General features: G+C 37.1%; 1 protein-coding gene across 3 annotated transcripts in view; it reads right to left on the bottom strand.

The window, feature by feature from the left end:
* The window catches only part of ST7L (suppression of tumorigenicity 7 like), a 140,037-nt gene that overhangs the window by 75,680 nt on the left and 37,755 nt on the right, over positions 1-26,602 (bottom strand). For all 3 annotated transcript variants that reach the window (XM_006865909.1, XM_006865911.1, XM_006865910.1), the window contains exons 5-6: positions 22,246-22,361; positions 2,306-2,384 (exon numbers count right to left, since the gene is read on the bottom strand). In XM_006865909.1, coding sequence (XP_006865971.1) covers positions 2,306-2,384; positions 22,246-22,361 — 195 coding nt within the window. The remainder of the gene's footprint in view (positions 1-2,305; positions 2,385-22,245; positions 22,362-26,602) is intronic.

Genomic DNA, 26,602 nt, shown 5'->3' with positions numbered 1-26,602 from the left:
GTTTTATATAGTTGTCTTTTAAATCACAAAGAAAAAAAGAGTAATTACAAACCAAAAGTACTTTAATACTGACATTTATATTTACCTATGTAGTTTCCTTTACTGGTGTTCTTTATTTCTTTGTGTGGATTAAAGTTACGATCTATCTAGTGTCCTTTCATTTCATCCCAAAGGACTCCCTTTACTATTTCTTGTGTTGTTACTGTTATTGCTGTCAAGTAGGTTCTGACTCATAGCAACTCTCTAAAGGGTTTCCGAAGACTGGCTGGTGAGTTTGAAGCTCTGACCTGGCAGTTCAAACTGACCTTGCAGCCCAGTGCATTATCCTGCAGCACCACACCACTATTTCTTGCAGGACAGGTCTAATGATGAATAATCTCAGTTACTGCTTTTCTGTAAATGTCCTAATTTCTCCTTAACTTCTGAAAAATAGTTTTGTGGACACAGAATTCATAGTTGATGGTACATTTGATGGTGTTCTACAGGGCTCTTAAAAACCAAAGCCATCAAATCAACTCCAACTCATGAGTAGAACAGCCCCAGAGGTTTCCAAAGCTGTAAATCTTTATGGTGGTAGGTTCAAACCACCAACCTTTCAGTTAGCAGTTGAGCACTGTAACCTGTGCCACCAGAGTTCCTTACAGGTCTCTTAGGCTAATTCTTTTTTCATTCTGCTCCTCAGATGGGAAGTTTCAGTTGGTATACTGATTCTTTTCTTATGCCTGCTCAAAACACCTGCTGTTAAATTTCTCCAGTGAATTTTCAATCTCAGCATTTGTACTCTTCAACTTTAGAATTTCTACTTGGTTACTTTTTATAATTTCTTTTTATTCATGTCCTCTATTTGATGAATAATTCTTATAATTTCTTTTAAAATAGTTTATTTAAAATCTTTGCCTAGTAAATCCAACTTCTGAGTTTACTCAGAAAGTTTCTTTTTTTCCTGCATATGAGCCATACTTTCTTGTTTCTTTGCATTCCTTGTAAATTTTTGTTGAACACTAGACCTTTTGAATATTAGAATGGGACAACTCTAAAATCAGATTCCCTTCACAAGGACTTCTTGTCCTTGTTGTAGCTGTTGCTTGTGTGGTGATTATTTGCTAAACTAATTTTGTAAGTTCTTTGTTACTGAAGCCTATGTTCTGTTAGCTTAGTGATTAACTAGATTTCCTAAATGTCTGGGACCAAAATCAAAACAAAAAAACTTTCCAGTCTTTGCAGATGGGCTCTGTGTATATGTTGGGGTACACCTTAAGCCAGGGTGTTTATAATTCTTAGTTTTCACTTTCTGCTTGCACAGAAAGCTACTAAGGTTTAGTAAGAGGTGAAAACTTGGGTCCCTCTCAGGTCTTTTCTAAGCATGTGTCCAGTCCTGGGCAAGCATTTAGCTTTTGAAATTTCCAAGAATATGTGAAAGCTTTTCAAAGACCTATGCTCTAAAGTCCTGGAGTCCCCTGGTGTGGCACTGTAGGATAAGCACTGGACTGCAAGGTTGGTTTGAACCGCAAGGTCAGCAGCTGTTCCTTGGAAACCCTAATAGGGTTTATGAGACAGAACCAACTCAACAGCACGTAACAGCACCGACATGCTCTTAAGTGTCTCATTTTTCAAGCTTTCTTCCCAAGTTTTTTGGTTTGTCTATCATTTGTTCTAGCTGTTACTTCTTGTTACAAGTGGCAGTAGTCAAATGCATTTGCCTTTAAATGCTTTTAATAAATACTCCTGAGGGCAGTTTTCCCTGGTACGGGATAATTCAAGGTAAGTGAAATGAAGGCAAGACCTTTGAGCTTGTATTTCAGGGAGCCACCAGACAGATCAAAACAAACAACTACATTCCTTGAGAACAAGAATTATTTTGTTTCTTCTGGTACTAGGAATCTATACTGAGAATACAGACTATTTTTTTCAATGGGTACTGCTGCGCTAGACAACTAAAATTCTGAATGAATGCTTTAAAGGAATGATTTAAATGACAAACAAAATTAAAACTAGTGACATAGTACTTTATCTTTTTTTTTTTTTTTTAACATAGAGTTAACTTTATCACGTATTATCACCAATTAGATTAACATTCTCCATTTTAAAAAGTCTTTCTAGAATAATTTCCAGGCAAAAGCACAGATACAATTACATTCAGAAGCAAAACACAGATGATAGTGAACACTACAGATTTTATCTCTTGTATGCAAAAAAGGGAAAGCGTTCTGCTAATGGCTCCAAGCCGCTTAGGAACAGACAAGAGAAAAAAAATATTTGTCTGGTGTCCTTCAAAACAACTTATTTTTGTATTTATCACACTTACTCATTGTTTAATTCTAAAGCTTGATAGGCTGCTTTGATTCGAGCTGGAGGATTTCTTTCCCTCCACGCCTTCTGCATAACTGTAGGAAAAATATTTTTAAAAGTAGATGAGATGGTAAACATACATAATCTTATGCAAAGTGTATGAAAAATGAACTCAGAGAGTAAATTCAGCTTTAAATAACATGTTCTTAAACGTAAGAAAACATTATATTACTTTACTAGCACACATGAACCTAAAGAAAAATTTACAGTTAATTTGGAAGTTTCATATATATTCTTTGATTGTATAGTTTCACATAGGTACTAAACCAAGCTATCACATCATTATTATACATGAACACCTAAATTCATATTAAGATTGAGTTTGAGTGACATCAGATTATAATAATAAAATATTTCAATTCGGCTTTTATCATGCTGAGAAGGATGGACCTGCTAAAGATGTACAAAACACTTAAAAAACAAAGTCTTTGTCTAATCAATGATTCTATCAAGGATATAAGTTTGGACTTGCATTTTCTATAAAAAGGGCAAAAGAAAGGAATTAATTTAGAATATAGTGCATCTCTGGAAAATGTCAGCTTCTACTAAAATTCAACAAAGCTTAACTTAGGGTCTCTATGAATATATTAGTTTTGCTATCATTTACTTTACTAAAATGAAGATTTCACACCATGTAAAGCTACTGAAAAATCAAATAAACAAATAAACACAGTGAATTCATAAAACTATTTGGCTTATTTCACATTTGATAAGAAAAATGAGAGATTTGCGAATGTTGCTTTTGGAACAAAATCTACAACTGTCCAGAAAGAATAATGTGGAAAATGTTTCAGTTTTCTTTTGGAAACAAAATATTAGTCTTGGCTTAGAAAAGGAGACAATATATTCCACTTGTGTAATAAAAATACATTTCTCATATCAAACATGTCACCAGCTAGCTGACAGCTAATGCTTCTTGAACTTGACAAATTGATGCAAGTCAGCACCCATCTGATAATGACCAGGTAAAGTACAGAATTCTGCTGAAACATGAAATTATTACATAAAAATAAAGTATACTATCGGATTTGCCATTTTAGACCATGGGGCTCTTTTCTATAAGTTACATGATATTTACAAACAAATTCTGACACTGAATCTTTACCAACACTTTAAATGGTTATTTGGTATTCTAATATATTAAATACTATGTACCATAGCTAACCAATTCCTTTTTTGATGGATAATTAACTTAAACCCAAATTTTTACATATGCAAAAACACTGTGATGATCATTTTTCAACATTTGTCTTTGCATATCTAACCAGATATTTACTTTCTAAAAGTAGAACTGTTGGTTTAAATGTATGCATCGTTTAAAAACTTTCATATATACTCCATTAAGATAATATTAATTAATATTTTTCCAAGCATTGTAGGAGAGTATGTTTCCCTACTTCCTTATGATCAACTGTTGTCAATTTTATACATGAAAATTATCTCATTTTACTTGCATTTCTTTTATTTCTAGTGAAGACATCTTGTCTACCTTTAAGCATTTTTTTCCTATTCATATGTAGCCTTTCAAGATTATGCCCCACAAGCAAAACAGTCCTAAATTCAGGACAGAAAAAAGAAAAAGAAAAATGTCCTTAAAAAGACAAAATTTTTAAACAAAATGCTCACTTAATATTCAATTGTCCTCTGTTATGCTCAAAAAATAATTCATACAAGTTGTTTACTCAAATTTATCAACTTCACAAGTTAAATAATATTCTAATCTGCTAACAAGCAGAAAAGAGAACAGCAGCTATTTTAAGATTAGGACTCGCAAATGTAAATGCCTACAAGTATCAGGTGTGAAGCATGGCTGAACACATGCATAGTTTAAAGAAGAGAGACACAATTGAGCTCTAGCTGATTACTGCCAAGTGGAAATGCAAACCCAGTTTTGCCACATTTCCCAATATTCAATAAAACCTGAATTTTAAAGTAAAATCTGACTTTTAAATATTGAAAAATATAAACACCATGGAAAGAAATAATCACAAACCAATGAAGGCTGGCCCTGAGGGTATATTTGAAAGAAAGGGATCTGAGCAAAATAAAGTCTTAGACAATTTCAATCTTTTCTCCATTAATATGGATGTTGTTTTTCAGTCCAGAGGTGAGGATTTTTATTTTCTTTACACTGAGGTGCAATCCATATGGAAGGCTGTGATAGTTGATCTTCATCAGTAAGTATTTTAAGTCCTCTTCGTTTTCAGCAAGCAAGACTGTATCATCTGCATACCGCAGGTTGTTAAGGAATCTTCCTCCGATCCTGATGCCACACTTTTCTTCATATAACCCAGCTTCTTGGATTATTTCTTCCTCAGTACACAGATTGAACAAGTATGGTAAACAAATACAACCCTGTCTTACACTGATCCTAACTTTAAACCATTCAGTGTTTCCTTGTTCTGTTCAAACAACTGCCTCTTGGTCTATATACAAGTTCCTCATGAACACAATTAAGTGTTCCAGAATACTCATATTTCAAAATTTTGTCCATAGTTTGTCATGATCCACACAGTGGAAAGCCTTTGTGTAGTTAATAACGTGCAAGTAAACATCTTTCTGGTATTCTCTGCTTTCAGCCAACATCTATCTGATGTCAGCAATGATATCCCTTGTTCCACGTCCTCTTCAGAAACCAGCTTGAACATCTGTAAGGTTTCTGTCAATGTATGTTTGCAGCTGTTTTGTATTACCTTTAGTAAAACTTTACTTGCATGGAATATCAATGATATTGTCTGATGTTTTCTGCACTCTATTGGGTCACCTCTCTTTGGAATGGCCACAAATACCGTTCTCTTCCAGTCAGTTGGCCAGGTAGTTATCTTCAAAATTTCTTAACATAGATGGGTGAGTGTCTCCAATATTGCATCAGTTTGTTGAAAGATTTCAGTTTGTATTCTATCAATTCCTGGTGCCTTGTTCTTTGCCAATACCTTCAATGTACCTTAAACTTCTTCCTTCAGGATCATTGGCTATTTATCATATGCTACCTCTTAAAATGGTTGAACATCGACCACTTCTTTTTGCTACAATGACCTTGTGTATTCCTTCCATCTTCTTTTGATGCTTTCTGTATCATTAAATAATTTGCCCAGAGAATCCTTTAATATGGCAAGTCGAAGCTTGAATTTTTTTCTTCAGTTCCCCCAGCTTGAGAAATACTGAGCATTTTTATCCCTTTTGGTTTTCTAATTCCAGGTCTTTGCACATTTTGTTATAATATTTGATTTTGCTCACTTGAGCTGTCCTTTGAAATTTTCTGTTCAGCTCTTGTACCTCCTCACTTCTTCCATTTGCTTAAACATCTACATTGGAGAACAAGTTTCAGAGTTTCTTCTGACATCCATTTTGGTCTTTTCCTTCTTTCTTATCTTCCTAATGACCTTTTGCTTTCTTCCTGTATGATGTTCTTAATGTCATCCCACAACTCTTCTGGTCTTCGGTTTTTAGTGTCTAATGCATCAAATCTGTTCTTTAGATGTTTTCTAAATTCAGGTGGGATATATTCAAGGTTATATTTTGGCTCTCATGGACTTGTTTTCAGTTTCTTCAGCTTAGGCGTGAATTTGCATATGAGCAATTGATGATCTGTCCCACAGTCTACTCCTGGCTTTGTTTTAGCTGATAATATGCAGTTTTTCCACCATCTCTTTCCACAGATGTAGTCAATTTGGTTTCTGTGTATTCCATCTGGTGAGGTCCATGTGTATAGTTGTCTTTTATGTTGTTTAAAAAAGGTATTTGCAATGAACAAATCATTGGTCTTGCAAAATTCTATCATGTGATCTCTAGCATTGTTTCTATGAACACCAACGCCATATTTTCCAACTATTGATCCTTCCACTTTGTTTCCAATGTTTGAATTCTAATCACTAGTAATTATCAATACATTTTGATTGCATGTTTGATTGAGTCCAGACTGAAGAAGTTGGTAGAATTCTTCAATTTCATCATCACTGGCTTTAGTGGTTGGTGTGTAAATTAGAATAATAGTGGTATTAATTGGTCTTCCTTGTGTGTGTATGGATATTATCCTATCACAGACAGCGTTTTACTTCAAAACTGTTCTTGATATGTTCTTTTTGATTATGAATCCAACATTATTCCTCTTCAATTTGTCATTCTTGGCATAGTAAACCAGATAATTGTCAGGTTCAAAATGGCCAATACCAGTCCATTTCAGCTCAGTAATGACCAGGATATTGATGTTTTTATGTGTTCCATTTTATTTTTGACACTTTTAAATTTTTCTAGATTCCTACTCTGTACATTCCATGTTCCGATTATTAATGGATTTTGACAGTTGTTTCTCTTCATTTTAAGATGTGTCCCATCAGCAAATGAATGTCCCGAGGGCTTTACTCCATTCACATCATCACAGTCAACTCCACTTTGAGGCGTCAGCTCTTCCCCAGTCGCATTCTGAGTACCTTCCAACCTGAGAGACTCATCTTTCGGCATTATATCTGATAGTGTTCTACTGCCATTCATACGGTTTTCAGTGACTAAATATTCGTACGTAGTCCATCTCTCCTTCTTCCTAGTCTGTATTTGTCTGGAAGCTCATCTGAAACCTGTCCACCATGGGTGACCCTGTTGGTATTCAAAATACCTGCAGAATAGCTTCCAGAATCACAGCAACACACAGCCACCACAGTACAACAAAGTGACACACAAGTGGTAAAAAAAATAGCCACCAGATACATGAAAAGATACTTACCATCATTAGCCACCATAGAGATGCAAATGAAAACCACAATGAGATACCATTTCACTCCCACTAGGATGGCACCAACCACTAAAGCCAATAATGATGAAATTAAAGAATTCTACCAACTTCTTCAGTTTAAAATTGATCAAACATGCACTCAAGATGCATTGATAATTATTGGTGAATGGGTTGAAAAAGTTGGAAACTAAGAGGAAGAATCAGTAGTTAGAAAATACTGCCTGGGTGATAGAATTTTACAAGATCAATGATTTATTCATTGCAAATCCCTTTTCACAACAAAATAAATGGCAGCTATACACATGGACCTTGCCAGATGGAACACAAAGGAGTCAAACTAGCTATATCTGTGGGAAGAAACAATGGAGAAGCTCAGTGATATCAGCCAAAACAAGGCCATGGGCCCACAGTAAAACAGACCATCGATTACTTATATGCAAGTTCAGGCTGATACTGAAAAAAATTAAAACAAGCCCATAAGAGTCAAAAAATAACCTTGAGTACATCTCACTTGAATTTAGAACCATCTCAAAAACAGATTTGATGCATTAGACACTAATGACCAAAGACCAGAGAAGTTGTGGGATGACATCAACAACATCATACATGAAAAAACCAACAAGTCATTAAAAAAACAGGAAAGAAAAGACCAAGGCGGATGTTAAAAGAAATTCTGAAAATTGCTGTTGAACACAGAGAAGCTAAAGCAACCAGACGAAATGAATTAGTAAAAGAGATGAACAGAAAATTTCAAAGGACAGGTCGAGAAGACAAAGTAAAATATTATAATGAAATGTGCAGAGAAAGCCTTAGCTAGAGTATGAGATTTTCTTCTTTGACATATTTGGTGTCAGAAGTGAAATTTCCAAGGTACATTGTTGACTTTGAGGCAAGATAGCAGAGTAGGTAGAGACACTGAGCAGAGACTCTGAGCAGACCCTCTGCAACAAAGAAGACCAAGTGAAACAGATACAGACATTGTTGTTGTTAGGTGCCATCCAATTGGTACTGACTCACAGCAAACTTATGCACAACAGAATGAAATACTACATGGTCCTGTGTGAACCTCACAATTGTTGCTACGCTTAAGCTCATTGCTGTTGCCACTGTGCCAATCCATCCTGTTGGGGGTCTTCCCCTGTTTCATTGGTCCTCCACTTTACCAAGTATGATATTCTTTTACAGAGATTGTTCCCTCCTGATAATATGCCTGAATTATGAAAGAAGTTGGGCCATCCTGGCTTTTAAGGAGTATTCTGGCTGTACTTCTTCTAACACAAACTTGTTCATTCTTTTGGAAGTGTATGGTACTCTTAATATTCTCATCCAAAACCATAATCAAATGCATCAATTCTTCTACAGTCTTCCTTATGTATTGTCTTTCACATGCATATGAGACTAATGAAAACACCATGGCTAGGTTGAAGGGACATCTTAGTCTTTAAACTGACATCTTTGCTCTTGAACACTTTAAAGAGATTGTGTGCAGCAGATTTGCTTAATACAATACGTCATTTGATTTCTTGACTGCTGCTTCCATGAGTGCTGATGGTTGATCTGAGCAAAAGAAGTCTTTGACAACTGCAAACTTTTCTCCATTTATACTACTTACTGGTCCAGTGGTGAGGTTTTTTTGTTTTCTTTACATTGAGGGGCAACCCATACTGAATGCTGTAGCCTTTGATCTTCACTATTTTAAGTCCTCTTCACTTCCAACAAGCAAGATTGTGTAATTTGCATATCACAGGTTGTTAATGAATCTTCTTCCAAGCCTGATGCCATGTTCTTCTTCATATATTCCAGCTTCTCAGATTATTTGCTCAACATACAGATTAAATAAATATGGTAAAAGAATACAACTATGGCACACACCTTTCCTAATTTTCAACCATTCAGAGTTCCTATGATTGCTTTTTGTTCTGTGTACAGGTTCCTCATGAACACAATTAAGTGTTTCGGAATACTCATTCTCTGCAATGTTGTCCATAGCTTGTCATGATCCACGCCGTTGAAAGACTTTGTGTAGTCAATAAAGCACAGGTAAACATCTTTCTGGTATTCTCTGCTTTCAACTAAGATCCATCTGACGTCAACAATGATACCCTCATTCCTCATCCTCATCTGAATCTGGCTTGAACCTCTGATAGTTCCCTATCAATGTCAATGTTGCAGGCTTTTTAAAATGATCTTTAGCAATATTTTACTTATGTGTTAATAATGATAGTGCCCAATGTTTTCCACATTCCATTAGGTCACCTCTCTTTGCAATGGCCACACATATGGATCACTTCCAATCAGTTGGCCAACTGCAACTTTTACTCCTGTTACTATCACAACCCCTATCTCTAACACTAACCCTTGTCCTAACCATAACTCTAACACTAAATGAAGTACTAGGCCTAGCCCAAACCTACCCATATTCCTAACCCTAACTACTTATTCCTTTGTTGTTAAGCTCTTTTGAGTCAGTTCTAACTCAAAGAGAAGCCTGTATAGGATTTCCAAGAAGCAGCTGGCAGGTTTGAGATATTAATCTTGCAGTTAGCAATCCAGTGCTTATCCTACAGTGCCACAACAGGAATCCCTTATTCCTTCCCTCCCCATAGCTCCCCACCCTACCACACACATAAAAAAGGTGCATTGCCTTCAACAACCACAAGGTTTCAAGGACTCAGACTTTGGGACCAATCCAGTCATTTGGGCTCTCAATCTTCCCAGACTCTCCAGCATAGTTTCAAGATAAATAACTTCTTGAATCTGAGATCTACCCATTTGCGTTGTATCTCTTTGAGTTTTATTGAATATTTGTTTTCGTTTGTACAATTCAGTTTTATCTTTCTGAAAAGATAAATGAAATGCAATTGGGATCCTTCCAGGACTTCTTCCTGAAGCAAGCACTTTCGTCCTTTAATGTGTGCATTCTTATCTAGTTGGCATAACCTCACTAAAGATAATTTGGAAGATGAGTGACCATTTTGTGATTCTAAACCTTTCCTGTACAGTAAATTATAAAATAAAGTCCACTGGATGGAATGCAGAAGTAGAGAGAGAGAGAGAGAAAAGAAAGAAAGAAACCCTATCTTTCTTTCTATTACCTTTTTTTCTTCAGAGAGAGGGAAAAAGAGGGAAAGATAGAAGGACATAAAATAAAAATGAAAATCCTAATAATTGAACCAATATATAACATCATGATAAAGGGAGAACAGATTGAAGTTGTCAAACACTTCATTTTGCTGGTATCCACAATCAACACTCATGGAAGCCGTTGCTGTTGTTGTTAAGTACCATCAAGTTGGTTCTAACTCATAGCAACACTGTATAGGGTTTCCAAAGAGCTGCTGGTGGGTTTGAACCACCAACCTTGCAGCTAGCAGTCTAGTGCTTATCCGATAGCACCACATAAGGAATACTCTAATGGAAGTAGCAATCAAGAAATCAGAGACTTCCGGCAAGATGGCGGACTAGGCAGACGTACTACACAGACCCTCTACAACAAAGATATGAAAGACCAAATAAAATGGGCACAGATGAAAAGTCTAGCACCCTGAACTAACAGAAAAAAATCTAATCCAGAAGAAAAATTAGAAAGATGGATGGAGTGTTTCCTGGGAGAGGCCAAGCAGGGATGGTAATAGGAAAATGGCTGGTCAACAGTTGGCCAGACGCTGTTTGTTATACCATTTTGTGAGAAAATTTGATAGTGGAAGTAGGTCTGGCACAGCAAATTTGAGTGGGCACCAGGAAAAGTGCAATTCTTTTTCCTTACTCGCCCCTGGTAAATATAGTTATGACCAGCTCCCACTCTTATCCATCCCCTGCACAGACCTGCTCTCCAGGAGCCAACATGAATCAGGGGCCGGCAGTGCCAATTTGGTGTGCCATTTTGGTACTTGTATTTCAGGTGGGTTCAATTCCAGACCTCCAAAACCTGCAGAGCCCCCAGTCCAGCAGTTAACCAGTCATCCTGCCTCCAGCTTCCCTGTGATCCTGACACTGAAACCAGCTCCATCAAGGGCCCCCACGAACTTCTTCCACATTTAGTACCCCGAACGTAGACAACACCAAGGCCAATAGGAATTTCATGATACCCAAGAGAAAACAGACAATTTTTGTGCACATGAAGAAACAAGAGGGTGGCTCAAACAAATGACCAAGATGCAGAGCCAGAAAAAGTTTCTGAAGAAGAAAGGGTAATGGAAATAGCTGAAAAATAATACAAAAGAACATTAATGAGGTACCTTCAAGCGATCTATAGAAGGATTGAGGAAAGCAAGGAGAACACAATAAAATCTTTAGAAGAATTCAGGAAAACACTTCAAGAACAAACAGACAAAAATAAATGCAAATTTCAAAAAAATACCAAATCTGCAATTAGAACTGCAGAAGATTAATACTAAGATCTCAGAAATGGATAATACATGAAAAGGGCAAAGGAATAAATGTGAAGCAATGGAAGCATGAATTAGAGAGCTTGAAGAGAAATCTCTCAATACTAGTATACCAGAAGAACAATCAGGAAAAAGTCTGAAGAAAGCCTAATAGTTATATGGAACACTATGAAGAGGAACAATGTACAGGTGATCAGAATTCCAGAACAGGAAGAGACAAGCAGAGAGAAAACTGTTGAAGAGTTGTTGGAAGAAAATTCCTTAACAATCATGAAAGACAAGAAGATAAGCATACAAGAAACTCTACAAACCCCAAAATGGATAGATCCCAAAAGAAAAACCACTTTCCAAATAATCAAACTTTCCAAAACCAAAAACAAGGGAAAAAATCCTGAGAGCTTGGCAAACAGGAAGTTACCTACAAAGGAGAACCAGTAAGACTAAGCTTTGAGTAAGCGTAAATTGCTACAATTTGATGGGCTGGATCTATACTTATGAAAACAGTTGCTCAAAATTCCCAACAGAAATGGAAGTATTCTTAGTTCCAAGGATCAAGCTTGTTTCCTCAGTGCACTGCATTGATACAGATGGGCAACTCAGACACTGGCTATCAAAAATGGGGGGTTATAAAGGCACAAAGAGACTGACTTACAAGCTTTTATGAGTGTGCTTAGTTTCAGAATGAGGAGGGTAAGGTAGAATCCCCAGATGGATCTGGTGAAAAGGAATGGGGGATGAAGGCAATAGGATCTTATGATTCAACTGTGAGCAGTTGTTATCAAGATTAATTGCAATTGTTACAAATGTTATTGTAGAAGATGTGGAACTAAAAGAGGGAAGTAGTTAATCTTTCATTTCAGGAACAGAGGACCCTAGAATAATCAAAAGTAAAGAGTATGAGTGGAGCATGAGCGCCTACCCAGAAAAGCGGTGATAGGAGAGACAGTTGTTACCGTTGTTATGTGCCGTCAAGCCGATTCTGACCCATAGCAATCCTGTATAGGGTTTCCAAGGAGCAGCTGGTGAGCTTGAACTGCGGACCTTGAAGTTCAAACAACTTTGCAGTCTGACGCATTAGCCCCCTGCGCCACACCAGGACTCCAGGATAGACAGTGGCAGAGAGATAAAGCAGATAAGGACTCTAGGCCCATGGACTGAGAAAGGCTGTGTTACTGCAGGCAGGAGGCTGCAATGCAAAATGTGCCCTTTGGACATTTAAATGAATCTATATGTTTTGTTTTATGTGTGTACATAGAAAAAAAAGACTAAGCTCTGATTTCTCAGAATTCTGCAGGCAAGAAGGCAATGGGATTACATATATTAAACTCTGAGAGAAAAAAACTGCAAACCAAGAATCATATATCCAGCAAAGCTGTCTCTCAAAAATGAAGGCAAAATGAGGACATTTCCTGGTAAAGAGAAATGAAAAGAATTTGCAATGACCAGACCAACATTACAAAAAATGCTAAAGAGTGTTCTTTTGGACTGAGAACCAACAACAGCAGACAACAACCTGAGATTACCATACATGACACACCACCCAGAACTCAATTCAGATAGAGAAGTATATAAAGTAAGACACACCTACAAGACTGAAAATAGGGAATCAGAGATAGCAATGTATAATGAAGTCAGCTACAAAGTAGAAACAGGGAAAGTGTAGATTTTTCCAAATGGCAAGGAAGTCAGGTAGATTCCAAGATAAAACAGAGTGTTTTATGCTGGGAAAAAATTAATAAATGGCAGGGCAACCTCAAAGAAAAATAGTAAAGTTGCACATCAAATTAAATATAGAAGAAAATCTGAAAGACTTCATAAACATTAACACAACAGAAATGAAAATGAAAAGAAAACCCACAAGCAAAATGAACACAGCATAGAAAATTATGTAGAATAAAGACTCCAGCAGCAACACACACACACACAGAAAAATGACAATAATCAGTTCATACCTCTTGATAATCATACTGAATGTAAATAGATTAAATGTACCAGTCAAGAGACATAAAGAGCAGAATGGATAAGAAAATAGGATCCTTCAGTATACCATCTACAAGAGACATACTAAAAAGGTGAAGACCGCCTAAATGCCCATCAACAGAAGAATGGCTAAACAAACTGGGTACCTACACACAATGGAATACTACAAAACACTGACGAACATTAGAATGAATCTGTGTAACACCTCACAACATGGTTGAACCTGAAAGACATTATGCTGAGTCAAATTGGTGGTGGTGAAAGGGCCATCGAGTCAGTTCTGACTCATAGAGACTCTGTATAGTTTCCAAGGATCAGCTGGTGGGTTTGAACCAGCAACCTTGTGGTTAGAAGTCCAGTGCTGACCCTACAGCACTACACCAGTCAATCACAAAAGGACAAGTACTGTATAAGACCAATGTTGTAAAAAGTTTTTTTAAAAAGTTATCTTGATAAAAGAAACAATCTATGATGGTTACAGGGGGTGCAAAGGAGGAAAAATTATTCATGGACTAGAGGGTAGACACATGTTAACATAGGTGACAGGGCAGACAATATAAAACAAGAGGGAGGTTAGCAGAAGAAAGGTGAACGTAGTGAGAAATGGAGAAATGCAATAGTTACAGTGAATAGAGGTAAATATTGCTAAGTGTTGGTACATGGAAGGAATTACAACTATGTAATGAAGTAAAGTATACGACTTGTTGAATGTAAAACTGATGACCTGCTCTGTAAACCTTCACTCAATCTACAATAAAAAATCAAAAAGAAAAGAAATCAAATGACATATTGTACTTGGCAAGTCTTCTACAAAATGTACTGAGAGACATCTTTGCTCTTGAACACCTTAAGGTACATCTGACTACACCATGGTATTTTCAAGTTGGACAATGAATAAGGAATACTAGAAGAATCGATGCATTTGAATTAAGGTGTTGAAGAACACTAAAGTACCATGGACTTCCAGAAGAACAAATCTTTCTTGGAGGAAGTATAGCCAGAAGGCTCCAAAGAAAAGATGGTGAGACTTTGCCTCTAGTACTCTGGACATGTCATCAGGAGGGATCAGTCCCTGATAAAGGACATCAAGGAAACTACTGATGCAGTGGCAGCAACAATGGACTCAAGCATTACAACAATTGTGGGGATGAAGCAGGACCAGGTACTGCTGAGTTCTGTTGTGCATAGTGTTTCTATGAGTTCAATTTGATAGCATCTAACAACAACAGGATTTTTAAGATTTAAAGAGAAAGAAAGGAACTAACAAATGTTGGCAGTGAAGTGGAGAAATTAGAACCCATATCTGTTGCTGGTGAGAACGTAAAATAGCATAGCTGTTGTGAAAAACAATGTGGCAGTTCCTTAAAAACTAAAAATAGAACTACTACGTAGTTGTTGTTAAGTGCCGGAGTTGGTTCCGACTCATAGTGACCCTGTATAGGGTTCTCAAGGGGTGGCTGGTCAGTTTGAACTGCCGACCTTATGGTTCAAACTGACTTTGCAGCACAGTGCTTTATCCCACAGCACCACACCAGAACTCCAGAACTATTATGTTGTGGTTGTTAAGTACCTTCAAGTCAGTCCCAACTCATAGCAACCCTATATAGGGTTTCCAAGGAGCAGCTGGTGAGCTTGAACCACTGACCTTGCAGTTCAAACCAACCTAGCAGTCCAATGCATTAACCCACAAAGCCACACCAGAACTACTAAAACACTCAGCAATTCCATTTCTAGTTATATGTCCATAGCCTTAAAAGCAGGGATTCAGAGACTTGTATACCAATGTTTATTGCAGCACTATATAAAAGGTGAAAACAACCTAACTGACCATCAACAGATGAATGGATAAGCAAAATGTGGTACATGCATACAAAGGGAATGCTACTCAGCCAGTAGGATAAACAAAGGTCTTGATAAATGCTCCAATATGGATAGAACTGGAAGACATGATGAGTAAAGTAAGTCAGTCACCACAGGACAATTATATAACCTCATTTACATAAAAAGACAAGAAGGGATAAATACATATATAAACAAAATTTATTAGTGTTTACCAGGGACAGGAAGGAGGGGAAAGTGATGGAAATATAATATTGATTCAGGCCTACACAGCTGATTCCAGTTGATGTTAACATGTTGTACAACTGAACTGGCGAAAGCTTTATCACAGGAATATTCATAACAGCAACAACAAAGAGTAGCTGCTGAGGCTGCTTATGGAAACCAAAAATCTCATGGGATGTGGCTCTTGGTTTGGAGGTTTAGGGTCATGGTTTCAAGGGACATCCCAGTTATTTGGCCTAATAACATGTTTTGTGCTTCTGTTCTACCTTCTAGTTCATTGCATAGTGCCTGGGAAAATATAAAATGGCATAGCCATTATGGAAAACAGTGTGGCTGTTCCTCAAAATTAGAATTAAGACTAGAACCACTACATCAAAGACACAACAATTGGTCTCTATTTATCTGGAGTAACAGAGGACGAGAATATGGAATGTGTGGTTAATTGCCTCCATGAACATGCCTCTTTTGCTATGAGACCAGCAGAACTGGATGGTGCCAGAACCATTATTGAACATTTAGATCAAAGATTCTATAGAAGAATCCTGATAAAAAATGGGGAATGTAGAAGAGAATTTCAAATTTTCATGGACTCCAGACTTCCTGGAGCAATGAAGGTGGATAAATCCCTAAAAGTATTGCCCTGAGATAACTGTGAAACTTTAAAGCAAAAATTACTCCTGAAATCTTAAAACCAAACAATAAGTTAGCTTAATTAGTGATAACTGTCTGCCTTGAGCATTATGCTCTTTTAAGAACTATCTGTATGGAAAAAGAAATGGAAACAGGAAATACAGGGGCCAATTGGAATAAGTGACATTGAGGGGATTGCAATCAATAAGATGAAACAAAATGTGCATAAATTGTTGAATCTGAAAGTAAAAAACAGCAACAAAAAAACTATATGGAATCAAAGTGACAACAGCACTCAAAAGAATAGATAGGAACCTTTGGATGTAGTAAGGTTAATAAATGAGAAAAAACTGAGGACACTAGGGTGAGACTGGCTTCGCAACTCAAAGATTGTAATCACTCTCACTAAATGGTACATGTAGAAATTGTTGAAAAAGGATATATTTTGCTGTGTATATTCTCAACAACAAAGGAGCTCTGGTAGCATAGTGGTTACAAATCAGGCTGCTAACCTCAAGGTCGGCATTTCAAAACAACCAGCTGTTCCACGGGAGAAAGATGAGGCTTTCTGCTCCTGTAAATATTTACAGCCTCAGAAACCCTGTGCAGGGTCACTACAGGTCAGAACTGACTCCACGGTACCTAACAACAACAATTCTTAACAACAACACAAAAAAAAACAATTCTTTTTAAAAAAAGAAAGAAATGATAAAGGTAACAAAACCTTATTTTGGTCAAGTGGTAAACTCTAGGCAAAGCCCACACATGTATTTATCTTTTTGTTTTAGAATCTAATTCTAAAATAGAGAATTGTTATTTGAATGCATGTTAACCTGTGTATTTGAACTGAAAAATGATGTCAAACTTCTGTCAGAAATTGAGTATGATTTGGTTGATGATAGACTCACAAAACCACTTGGGTTATATGGATGATGTTTTCCAAAGCTGAAAGACAAAATTTGTAGTCTCAAGAATTTGAGAAAATATAAATAATACAAATGATAGCATTCAGTCTTATGGTACAGGGAAATTTAAATTTAAAAAATTTACAAGTACGTTTTTCAATGTTAAGTGTAATCAATAAAAGGCTCTCAAGATAAAAACAACTGTATGATAAAATATAAAATTATAGCTTAGTTGTTGCTGTTACTTCCATCAAGTCAGATCCAGCTCATAGCAACTCTGTATAGAGTTTCCCAGGAGCATCTGGTGGATTTGAATTGCCAACTTTGTTGTTAAAAATCCAGTGCTTATACTATAATAACATACCAGGACAACATAAAATTATATAGAGGTATGTAGAATATGAGTTCAAGAAGAAAAAGGACTTTGTTTAAAGTAGGACTTACTACTATTGAAGTACATTTGTTCATATATTTTTCAGTGGTCACACTGGGTATTAAATAATTAAATTTCATTAGATACATTTAAATATGCTGCTGCTGCCGTGTACCACTGAGTTGGTTCTGACTCACAGTGACCCTGTAAAAGGTTTCCAAGGCTGTAAATCTGTATGGGAGCAGGAAGCCTTTCTACTGCAGTGCAAATGGTATATTCAAACTGATAACCTTGCAGCTTGTAATCCACTATGCTACCAGTGTTCCTACATGTGAATATAGGGGTAGTTTTACACCTAAATGTCTATATTTATACAATGAGTCAAAAAATAAGTTCCTTGTATAGTTTATTGCCTCCATGAACAACTGCCTCCTTTGTCATGAGACCAGAACTGGATGGTGCCCAGTTACTGTCACTGAACATTCTGATCAAAGGTTCTATAGAAGAATCCTGATCTAAAAGAAGGAAATGCAGAACAGAATTTGAAATTCTCATGGACTCTAGACTTTCTGGAGCCATGGAGGGTGGATAAACCCCTGAAACTATTTCCATGTAACAAAATGGAGTCCTGGTACGATGCTGTAGGATAAGCACTGAACGGTTAACTGAAAGGTTAGTGGTTCAAACCCACCAGCTGCTCCTTGAAAACTCTATGTATCATCCTTGTGAGTCTAAACCAATTTGAGGGCACTTAACAACAATAGTAACCTCTGTAGTCATCTCAAAACTGAACAATGGTGTTGTTAAGTGCTGTCGAGTCGGTTCCAGCTCATAGTGCCACTGTATAAGGTTTCCAAGGAGCAGCTGGTGAACTTGAACCTCTGACCTTAAGGTTCAAACAGATCTTGCAGCCCAGCACATTAACCTATAGCGCCACAGTTTAGCTTACCTAGTAAAAGGCCAGCCTTGAGCATTACGTTTTTAAAAGAACTATATGGGGTGAAATTAACAACAAAATTTGAAAGATAAGAACCTTATGGAACAATTTTATGTTAAGGAAGGAATAACTCAGAAAAGGCAGGGGCGTGGTTACACAACTTGAGTGTGATCAGTATAATTATAATTGTACATGTAGAAACTATTGATGTATGTTTTGCTGTGTATACTCTCAACAAAATAAATAAAATTTTGAAGGATAAAAAAGTAAAAAATACATATGTATATATTCTTTGCAATGATTTAACCTAATGATGTCAACTTAAAACTGTATTATGATGGGCTATGTGACGGGTAATTTTGTGTCAGCTTGACTATGCTATGGTGCCCAGTAATTTGGTCAAACACTAGTTTAGATGCTGATGTGAAGGTAATTTAGATGTGTTTAACATTTACAACCAATTAACTTTAAGTACGAGTCCTGGTGTGGTGGTGTGGGATAAAGCACTGGACTGTAAGGTCAGTTTAAACAGCAAGGTCAGAGATTCAGACTCACCAGCTTCTCCTCGGAAACCCTATACAGGGTTGCTATGAGCTAGAACAGACTCGACAGCACTTAGTTACAACAACTTTAAGTAAAGGTGATTACCCTCAATAATGCAGGTGGGACTCATCCTATTAATAAAAGGTCATAAGACCAAAAACTGAGGTTTTGTAGAGAAGGAATTCCACAGCAAGTCTGTAACGTAGAAATCCTACCTTTATTTCCAGCTTGCTCTGTAGACTCTAGACAGCAACATCCTTTTTTGCCGTATTTCTAGCCTGATGGTCTGTCCTACAGATTTCAGACTTAACAGTCTCTGTACTTATGTGAAAGGAACTCTGGTGGCATAGTGGGTTATGAGTTGGGCTGCTAACCACAAGGTCGGTGGCTCAAGCCCACCATCCACTCCGTGGTAGAAAGATGAGGCTTTCTACTCCTATAAAGATTTACAGCCTCAGAAACCCTATGCAGATTTGCTGAGTCAGAAACGATTCAGCACACAATCATCAAACACCACTACCACCACCACCACACTTAAGTGAACCAATTACTTAAAGATGTTGTTGTTGTTATGTGCTGTGGAGTCGGTTCCGACTCACAGTGACCCTGTACGGGGTTTCCGAGGCTGTAAATCTTTATGGGATCCGAAAGCCTCATCTTTCTCCCGCGGAACAGCTGGTAGTTTTGAACAGCTGACCTTGCGGTTCGCAGCCCAATTCATAACCACTACACTACCAGAGATATATTTAAGAACATATATAAACATTAATGCAAAAATACACATGTAAAAAAATACATATTTAGAAATATATATGTAGCATGACTGTAGGATAAGCACTGGACAAGGTAAGTTTGAATTGCAAGGTCAGTGGTTCAAACTCACCAACAGCTCTTTGGAAATCCTATACAGAGTCGCTGAGTCAGAACCAACTTGACAACAATTAACAACAACATGTAGAACACACATAAATGTAAGTATATACATGTGCAGTTTATGACTTATCTTCATATACAAATAAAACCTGCAAAAGCCAGAACCTGTGCAAGGTGGAAACCTGTCAGAGAAGGAAAACTCAAATATTTGTCACTAAAACTAGTGATAGAAAGTGGTAAGACGTACCCTATAAAAGACAGAAAACTTGAAAGACTTGGGAAATATACGAAAGTCTCATTGGTTTCACTGACTATATCACCTAAAGATTCTGAAGAACCATGACACACAGTTTCTCAGAATTCTTTTAGGAGGTATGCAAACAAAAATGTTTTAAGACCACAGCTTTAGTGGACAGTCATGGTTGTTATTTGAAAAACTTACTGATGTTCACCATTCTTCCTGTGGTACAGTCTTAACTCACTTCCGTACCGGGAGAATAGCTATTTTTTCGATCATTAGTTGCTTATGATTTTCCTCTACCTAAGGAGCTCTGGTAGCGTAGTGGTTACGAATCGGGCTGCGAACCTTAAGGTCAGCGGTTCGAAACTACCAGTCGCTCCGCGGGAGAAAGATGAGGCTTTCTACTCCTGTAAAGATTTCCACCCTCGGAAACCCTGTACAGGGTCGCTATGGGTCGGACCCGACTCGATGGCACTTAACAACAACAACAACAAGGAGCTCTGGTAGTGAGCATAGTGGTTACAAATCGGGCTGAGAACCTCACGGTCAGCAGTTCGAAACTACCAGCTGTTGCACGGGAGAAAGATAAGGCTTTCTGCTCCCGTAAAGATTAAAAGCCTCAGGAACCCTGTACAGGGTTGCTATGAGTCGGAACCGACTCCACGGCACATCACAAGAACAATCAATGGTCTACAAGGAACTCTGGTAGCGTATTGTTTACGAATCGGGCTGTGAACCGCAAGTTCAGCAGTTCGAAACTACCAGATGTTCCGCACGAGAAAAGATGAGGCTTTCTGCTCCTGTAAAGATTTACAGCCTCGGAAACCCTGTACAGGGTCACTATGGGTCGGGTCGCTATGGGTCGGAAACGACTTCACGGCACATCACTACCACCACCACCATCAATGGTCTACAGAGCTTGCACATGGTGGGTGGGTAGAAGCAGCAGGTGTGTAAAGATCCAGACTTGAGCTTAAAAGCAAGCCTTATCACTTACTAACTGTATGATTTAGAGCATAGCACTTGGTCCCTCGATGCGTCACACCCTTATTTTTTTTAAATGGGACTGATAATAATACCTATCTCATACAGTGACTGGGAAAGTTAAATAAGCACATTTACATAGATTGTTTAGAGCCGTGCCTGGCACATAGTGTATACAAGTATTACATATTATTCATGAAATTGCTTAAGATCTCTGTCTCACCTCATTTATGCATACTTCCATTAAAGAATAATATTATTTACAATCTGTCATACAGTGTGCTAATGATAGGGATACAAGAGATGAAGAGAACATACTCCTGCCCTGCAAAGTTTCACATGCTCCTAGGGAAGACAAACATGAGAGCAATGTGACATTAACAAATAAATGCTTGTGGTTGAATACATTAAAATTATTTGGTCAAGGCTTGAACTAAGTAGTATAGAAATACAAAGAGGAAAGTATTTAACTTATGTCAAGAGATCCTAGAGAAGGCATCCTACAGAATGAGATTTTTTTATTTAGATCCAATAAGATAAAATGTAGCTCACAAGATAGACAAGAAGTGGGAGGGCAAACTAAAGTTCTGATAAAAATCCCTGTCTTTAAGCCATGAATTTAAAAGACTCAGTATTACTCTTCTTGGTGTGCTGTAGGAGAAGCACTGGATTGCTAACCACAAGGTCAGCAGTTCAAATCCACCAGCCACTCCTCGGAAACCCTACACAAGGAAGCTATGAGTTGGAACTCACTTGATGGCACTTAACAACAATATAAAGTACAGCTCCAGAAGTACTCAATATAGACACTCTCTGCTCCTTACCATGCATGCACCTCTAAATTATGACTAGAGTAAACTATAACCTATGTTTCTTGTCATTCCATTCTCAATCTTCACATAATTTCCTACTCTTTTATGTATAATTGCAACTAACTTCCCAGAACAAAATTGGGTACATTATTACTCTACATAGGTAGCTGGTGTATTTGGTCTAAAAGGTTTCTTAAGTAATAAAAGGAACAATATTTTAAATAAAATATTGTAAACTCATTATAGCACAGAAAATAGTACATAAATCTCATTAGTTTAATTAATTTAATCGTTAGTTTCAATTTAATCTGTTTCTTATCAATAATGAAAAACACTCCCAGGCAAATAACTCTAAATATTATAATAAATAACTCTAAAGAATCCTCAATATCATTTTCATGATCACTGCTTATCCCATGAACAGTTATGATACACACCTGTGTCTGAAGGGCGTAAAATGTCAGTGTCACAGGTGAAAAATGTCTGATGGTCCTGAGCTGACAAGTTCATGTCATAGTACGTAAGTGGCTCTTTACCAGTCACCCAAGTGTATCTTTATAAAAACACAAAAACATAAGCATTACAATCGGTACTATTCAAAATCCAAATATATACTACCATAAATTCTACCTGAGCATGTTTTAAAACTTTAATATAATCAGTAATAAAACAGAAAAGATAATCTATACAAATTATGTAAGAGTATGATAGCAAAGCATTAAAACCCAATGGAGAAAAGATTATTCAACAAACAGTGGGGCAAAATTGCGTTTGAAAGGATAAAACAATTTGAGTTAGATACATTGTTGTTGTTACATGCCCGCAAGCCAGTTTTGACTCATAGAGACCCTGTATAGGGTTTCTGAGGAGCAGCTGGCGGGCTTGAACTGCCAACCTTGTGGTTCACAAGTCCAATGCTTACCCTACAGTGCCACACCAAGAGTCCTAGATATAACAAATATACTTAAATATATTCTTATTGTTGTTGTTAAGTGCTGCCAAGTCGATTCCGACCCATAGTCACCTTGTACAGGTTTTCTGAGGCACAGAAATTCTTATTAAATATGCCCAAATATATTCTTACTAAATATACCTAAGTAAATTTTTCTTATTAAATATACTTAAATAAATTCTCAGTGAACTAAAATTAAGTATTGAAATTAAAACTATAAAAGAATCTAGGAAGAAAACGCAGGTGGACTTTTAAAAATATAGTTACGAAAAACTATTTCCACACTTCACTAAATCAAAAATTTAAACTTTCATTTCCCCAAAGCACACAATAAGTTAATATCAAGTCAAAGAACATAATAGATGCAATTTTTAAACGTCCAATATCATTAGTAACTAAAAAATAACAAATTAAACAACTAATTTTTCCTTTTCATCTATCCAATTGGTAAGTGAGATGGGAAATGGACTCTCATCTACTGCTAGTATAAATGTAAATTGCTAAATTCTTTCCAGAAATCAATTATGTAGTAACTACCAAGCATCTAAGAAAGCACACCTATCTAGGGGATAGGTATAATGGGATTTCATGACACCATTCTTGTTACTTTTATTTTTGAAATTTTTGGTAACGAAGAAAAAGAACAGACCAAAAGGAAAAAAATAAAATCTGCTAGTATCCTTTCATTCAGTAATCCCAGGGCTACAAATTGACCCTAAGGAATAATCATAAAACTCAATGCCAGTAAGTTGATTCCAACTCATAGAGCCCCTAGATAGGGTTTCTGAGGCTGTAAATCTTTCCAGGAGCAGAAAGCTTCATCTTTCTCCCACTGAGTGGTCATGGATTTGACTGCCGACCTGGCAGTCCAGTGCTTATCCTATAGAGCCACCAGGGATCCTTAAGGAAATAGTCATATATGGCTAAATATGTATATACAAAATATCCCTCTAGTCTAAATGTTAACAGTGAAATAATAATCGTATTGACCCAAATATGAATACTGTAAGTAAAGTATACAGAACCCTAGTGGTGTAGAGGATTATGTGTTGGGCTGCTAACCACAAGGTCAGCAGTGTGAATCTCCACAGGAGAAAGATAAGGCTTTCTGCTCCCATAAAGATTTACAGCCTGGGAAACCCTATACAGTGTTGTGGTGAGTTGGACCCGACTCAACAGCACACAGAAGCAGCAGGTAAAATACGATTGTTGTTGTTAAGTGCTGTCGAACTGATTCCAACTCATAGAGACCCTGTATAGGGTTTCCAAGGTGGGTCTGAACTGCCAACCTTGTGGTTCAAAGTCCAGTGCTGATCCTACAGCATGACACCCCAGGAGTTCAAAGTATAACAGTGCCATCTATAAAGTAAAATATATTACAGTCAGTAAAAATCATGCTTTTGAGGAATACTTAAAACCATATTACCTATGGTTCATATTTAAAACCATATTATCTATGGTTCATATAATTTTACATCAAGAGAAAAATAGTAGAATATGAAACTACATAATTTATGTTTGAATTTTCCTTCTATATTTTGTTGTTGTTAAGTGCTATCGAGTTTTTCCAATTCATGGGGTTTCCAAGCAGTGGCTGATGGATTTGAACCACTAAACTTGATGCTAGCAGTCCAGTGCTTATCCTACAATGCTACACCAAGACTCCTTGTTTCTATATAAGGGCACTTTAAAAAGTTCCTGGAAAAAATCCATTATCTTTTCATTCCATTTTCCAAACTTTTTGGTGCCCTCTCGTACATATATGGAATCTATATATATATATATATAGAGAGAGAGAGAGAGAGAGAGAGAGAGAGAGAGAGAGAGAGAGTCAGTCCTGTGGGCTAATGTATCAGACTGCAAAGTCATTTGAACTGCAAGGTCAGTGGTTCAAGCTCACCAGCTGCTCCTTGGAAACCCTATACAGGGTTGCTATGTGTCAGAATCAACTCAACGGCACGTCACAACAACATGTATATATACTCACTCCTTATTTATCAACATGGTTAGGTTCCAAAAGAGCAGGCCAGTATGTGAAAACAGAGGATGATCACAGCAGGTCAAAAAATGGAGGATGACTACATCAATGTGTAACAGCCACATTTCATCACTGCATAACTGGCACACCTCTGAGAATCATGGTCCAGCCAAGGTGACATATAACTTTAACCATTACAACCAGCATTACTCTAGCCAGGTGTTATGTTGTTAATGTGCAACATAGCCGGATAGTAGAAATTTTACTATTGTCATAAATGCAAATACAAGGGGACTTCACAAGTTCATAGAAAAATAGAATTAAGAAAAAATGGAATTTTCCCACAAACATTATGAAGCCTCCCCCGCCCCCACTGCCCTAATTCTGGATAACAAGATAGTCTATAAGTGAGAAGTAGTTGTAAGTAGAAAAGAAGCCAGACAAAAATGCTACTAAATACATTTCAAATGTTGACAGCAATTATCATTCAGTGGTGGGAAAAGGTGATTTTCATTTTCTTCTTTATATGTCTTTGTATTTTCTAATTGTTCAACAATGACTATATATATTTTATAATTTTATCAAGTACTTATAAAGTATATTATGTTATTGTTGCTAGGTATTGTCAAGTCAATTCCTACTCTTGGCAACTCTGTATTCCAAAGAACAGGTGGTGGATTTGAACTTCCAACTTTATGACTAGCAGTCCAGTGTTTGGCCTACACCACCACACCAAGACTCCAAAGTATATTATGTCTTATTTAAATGATCAAGATTTTAAGTTATTTAATAGCACAAATCAGCTTGCTATTTAAATTTTTGAACTATTATATGAGGTGGCCTATACTGGGGACAAAGTTATAAAAACTTCTTACACATAACCAAACACCTTGAGGGAATGAGTCTCTGGGTCTGGGGCTCAGGACCATAGTCTCAGGGGACACCAAGGACAATTAGCATAACATAGTCAAGAAAGACAATGTTCTGTGTCCTACCTTGGTGAGAGTGACTAGGGTCTTAAAGTTCATGAGCAGCATCTAAGATGTAACTATTAGTCGCTCCCTGTCCAAAGGAAAGAAAAGTGAGGAAAATTGAAGACGTGTGGAATCAATTAATTCAGTGGACTAATGGGCCACACAAACATCAGTCTCCACAACCCTGAGACCAAATGAACTAGATAGTGCTAGGCCACTACAACCAGCTTCTCTGAAAAGGCTCACATTAGAAGATCCTGGACAGAGTGGGAGAAAAATATGGAACAAAGCTCAAAATAATTTAAAAAAAAAAAAGACCAGGCACTTTTATCACCATCATTTTGCATAGTGTCTGAACACATAATTGCATAATGTTTCTTGTACAGTGAATATAGCAGCCTCCAGCTGCCACCAGGTAAAAAACACTGCCCTCCTCTAGATAGAAGTGAAATATCTTGGGCAAAAAGCTTAAAAAGATGTTTTCTCATTTAGAATAAAAAACTGAAGAGAAATAGACATACTAGTATAGATAAGAAATGGCAATATAAAATACAATATAAAAATATTATACCCTATAAATAAACAAAAAACCCCAAACCCATTTCTTTCATATGTATTCCGCCCCACAGAGACGCTATATAGTGTTTCCAAGACTTTAAATCTTTACAGAAGCAGACAGCCTCATCTGTCTACTGTGGAGGGGTTGGTGGGCTTGAATTGCCAATCTTGTGGTTAGCAGTCCGGTGCATAACCCACAGCACCACTCGAGGTTATTATACCCTGTTGTTGTTGGTGGTGTTGTTGTTGTTGTCAGGTGCCATTGAGTTGGAACCGACTCACAGTGACCCCATGCACAGCAGAATGAAACAATGTCTGATCCTGGGCCAACC

This window comes from Chrysochloris asiatica, unplaced genomic scaffold, assembly GCF_000296735.1.
Source record: "Chrysochloris asiatica unplaced genomic scaffold, ChrAsi1.0 scaffold00085, whole genome shotgun sequence".
NCBI lineage: Eukaryota > Metazoa > Chordata > Mammalia > Afrosoricida > Chrysochloridae > Chrysochloris > Chrysochloris asiatica.
This window is presented reverse-complemented; position numbering and strand designations above follow the sequence as displayed.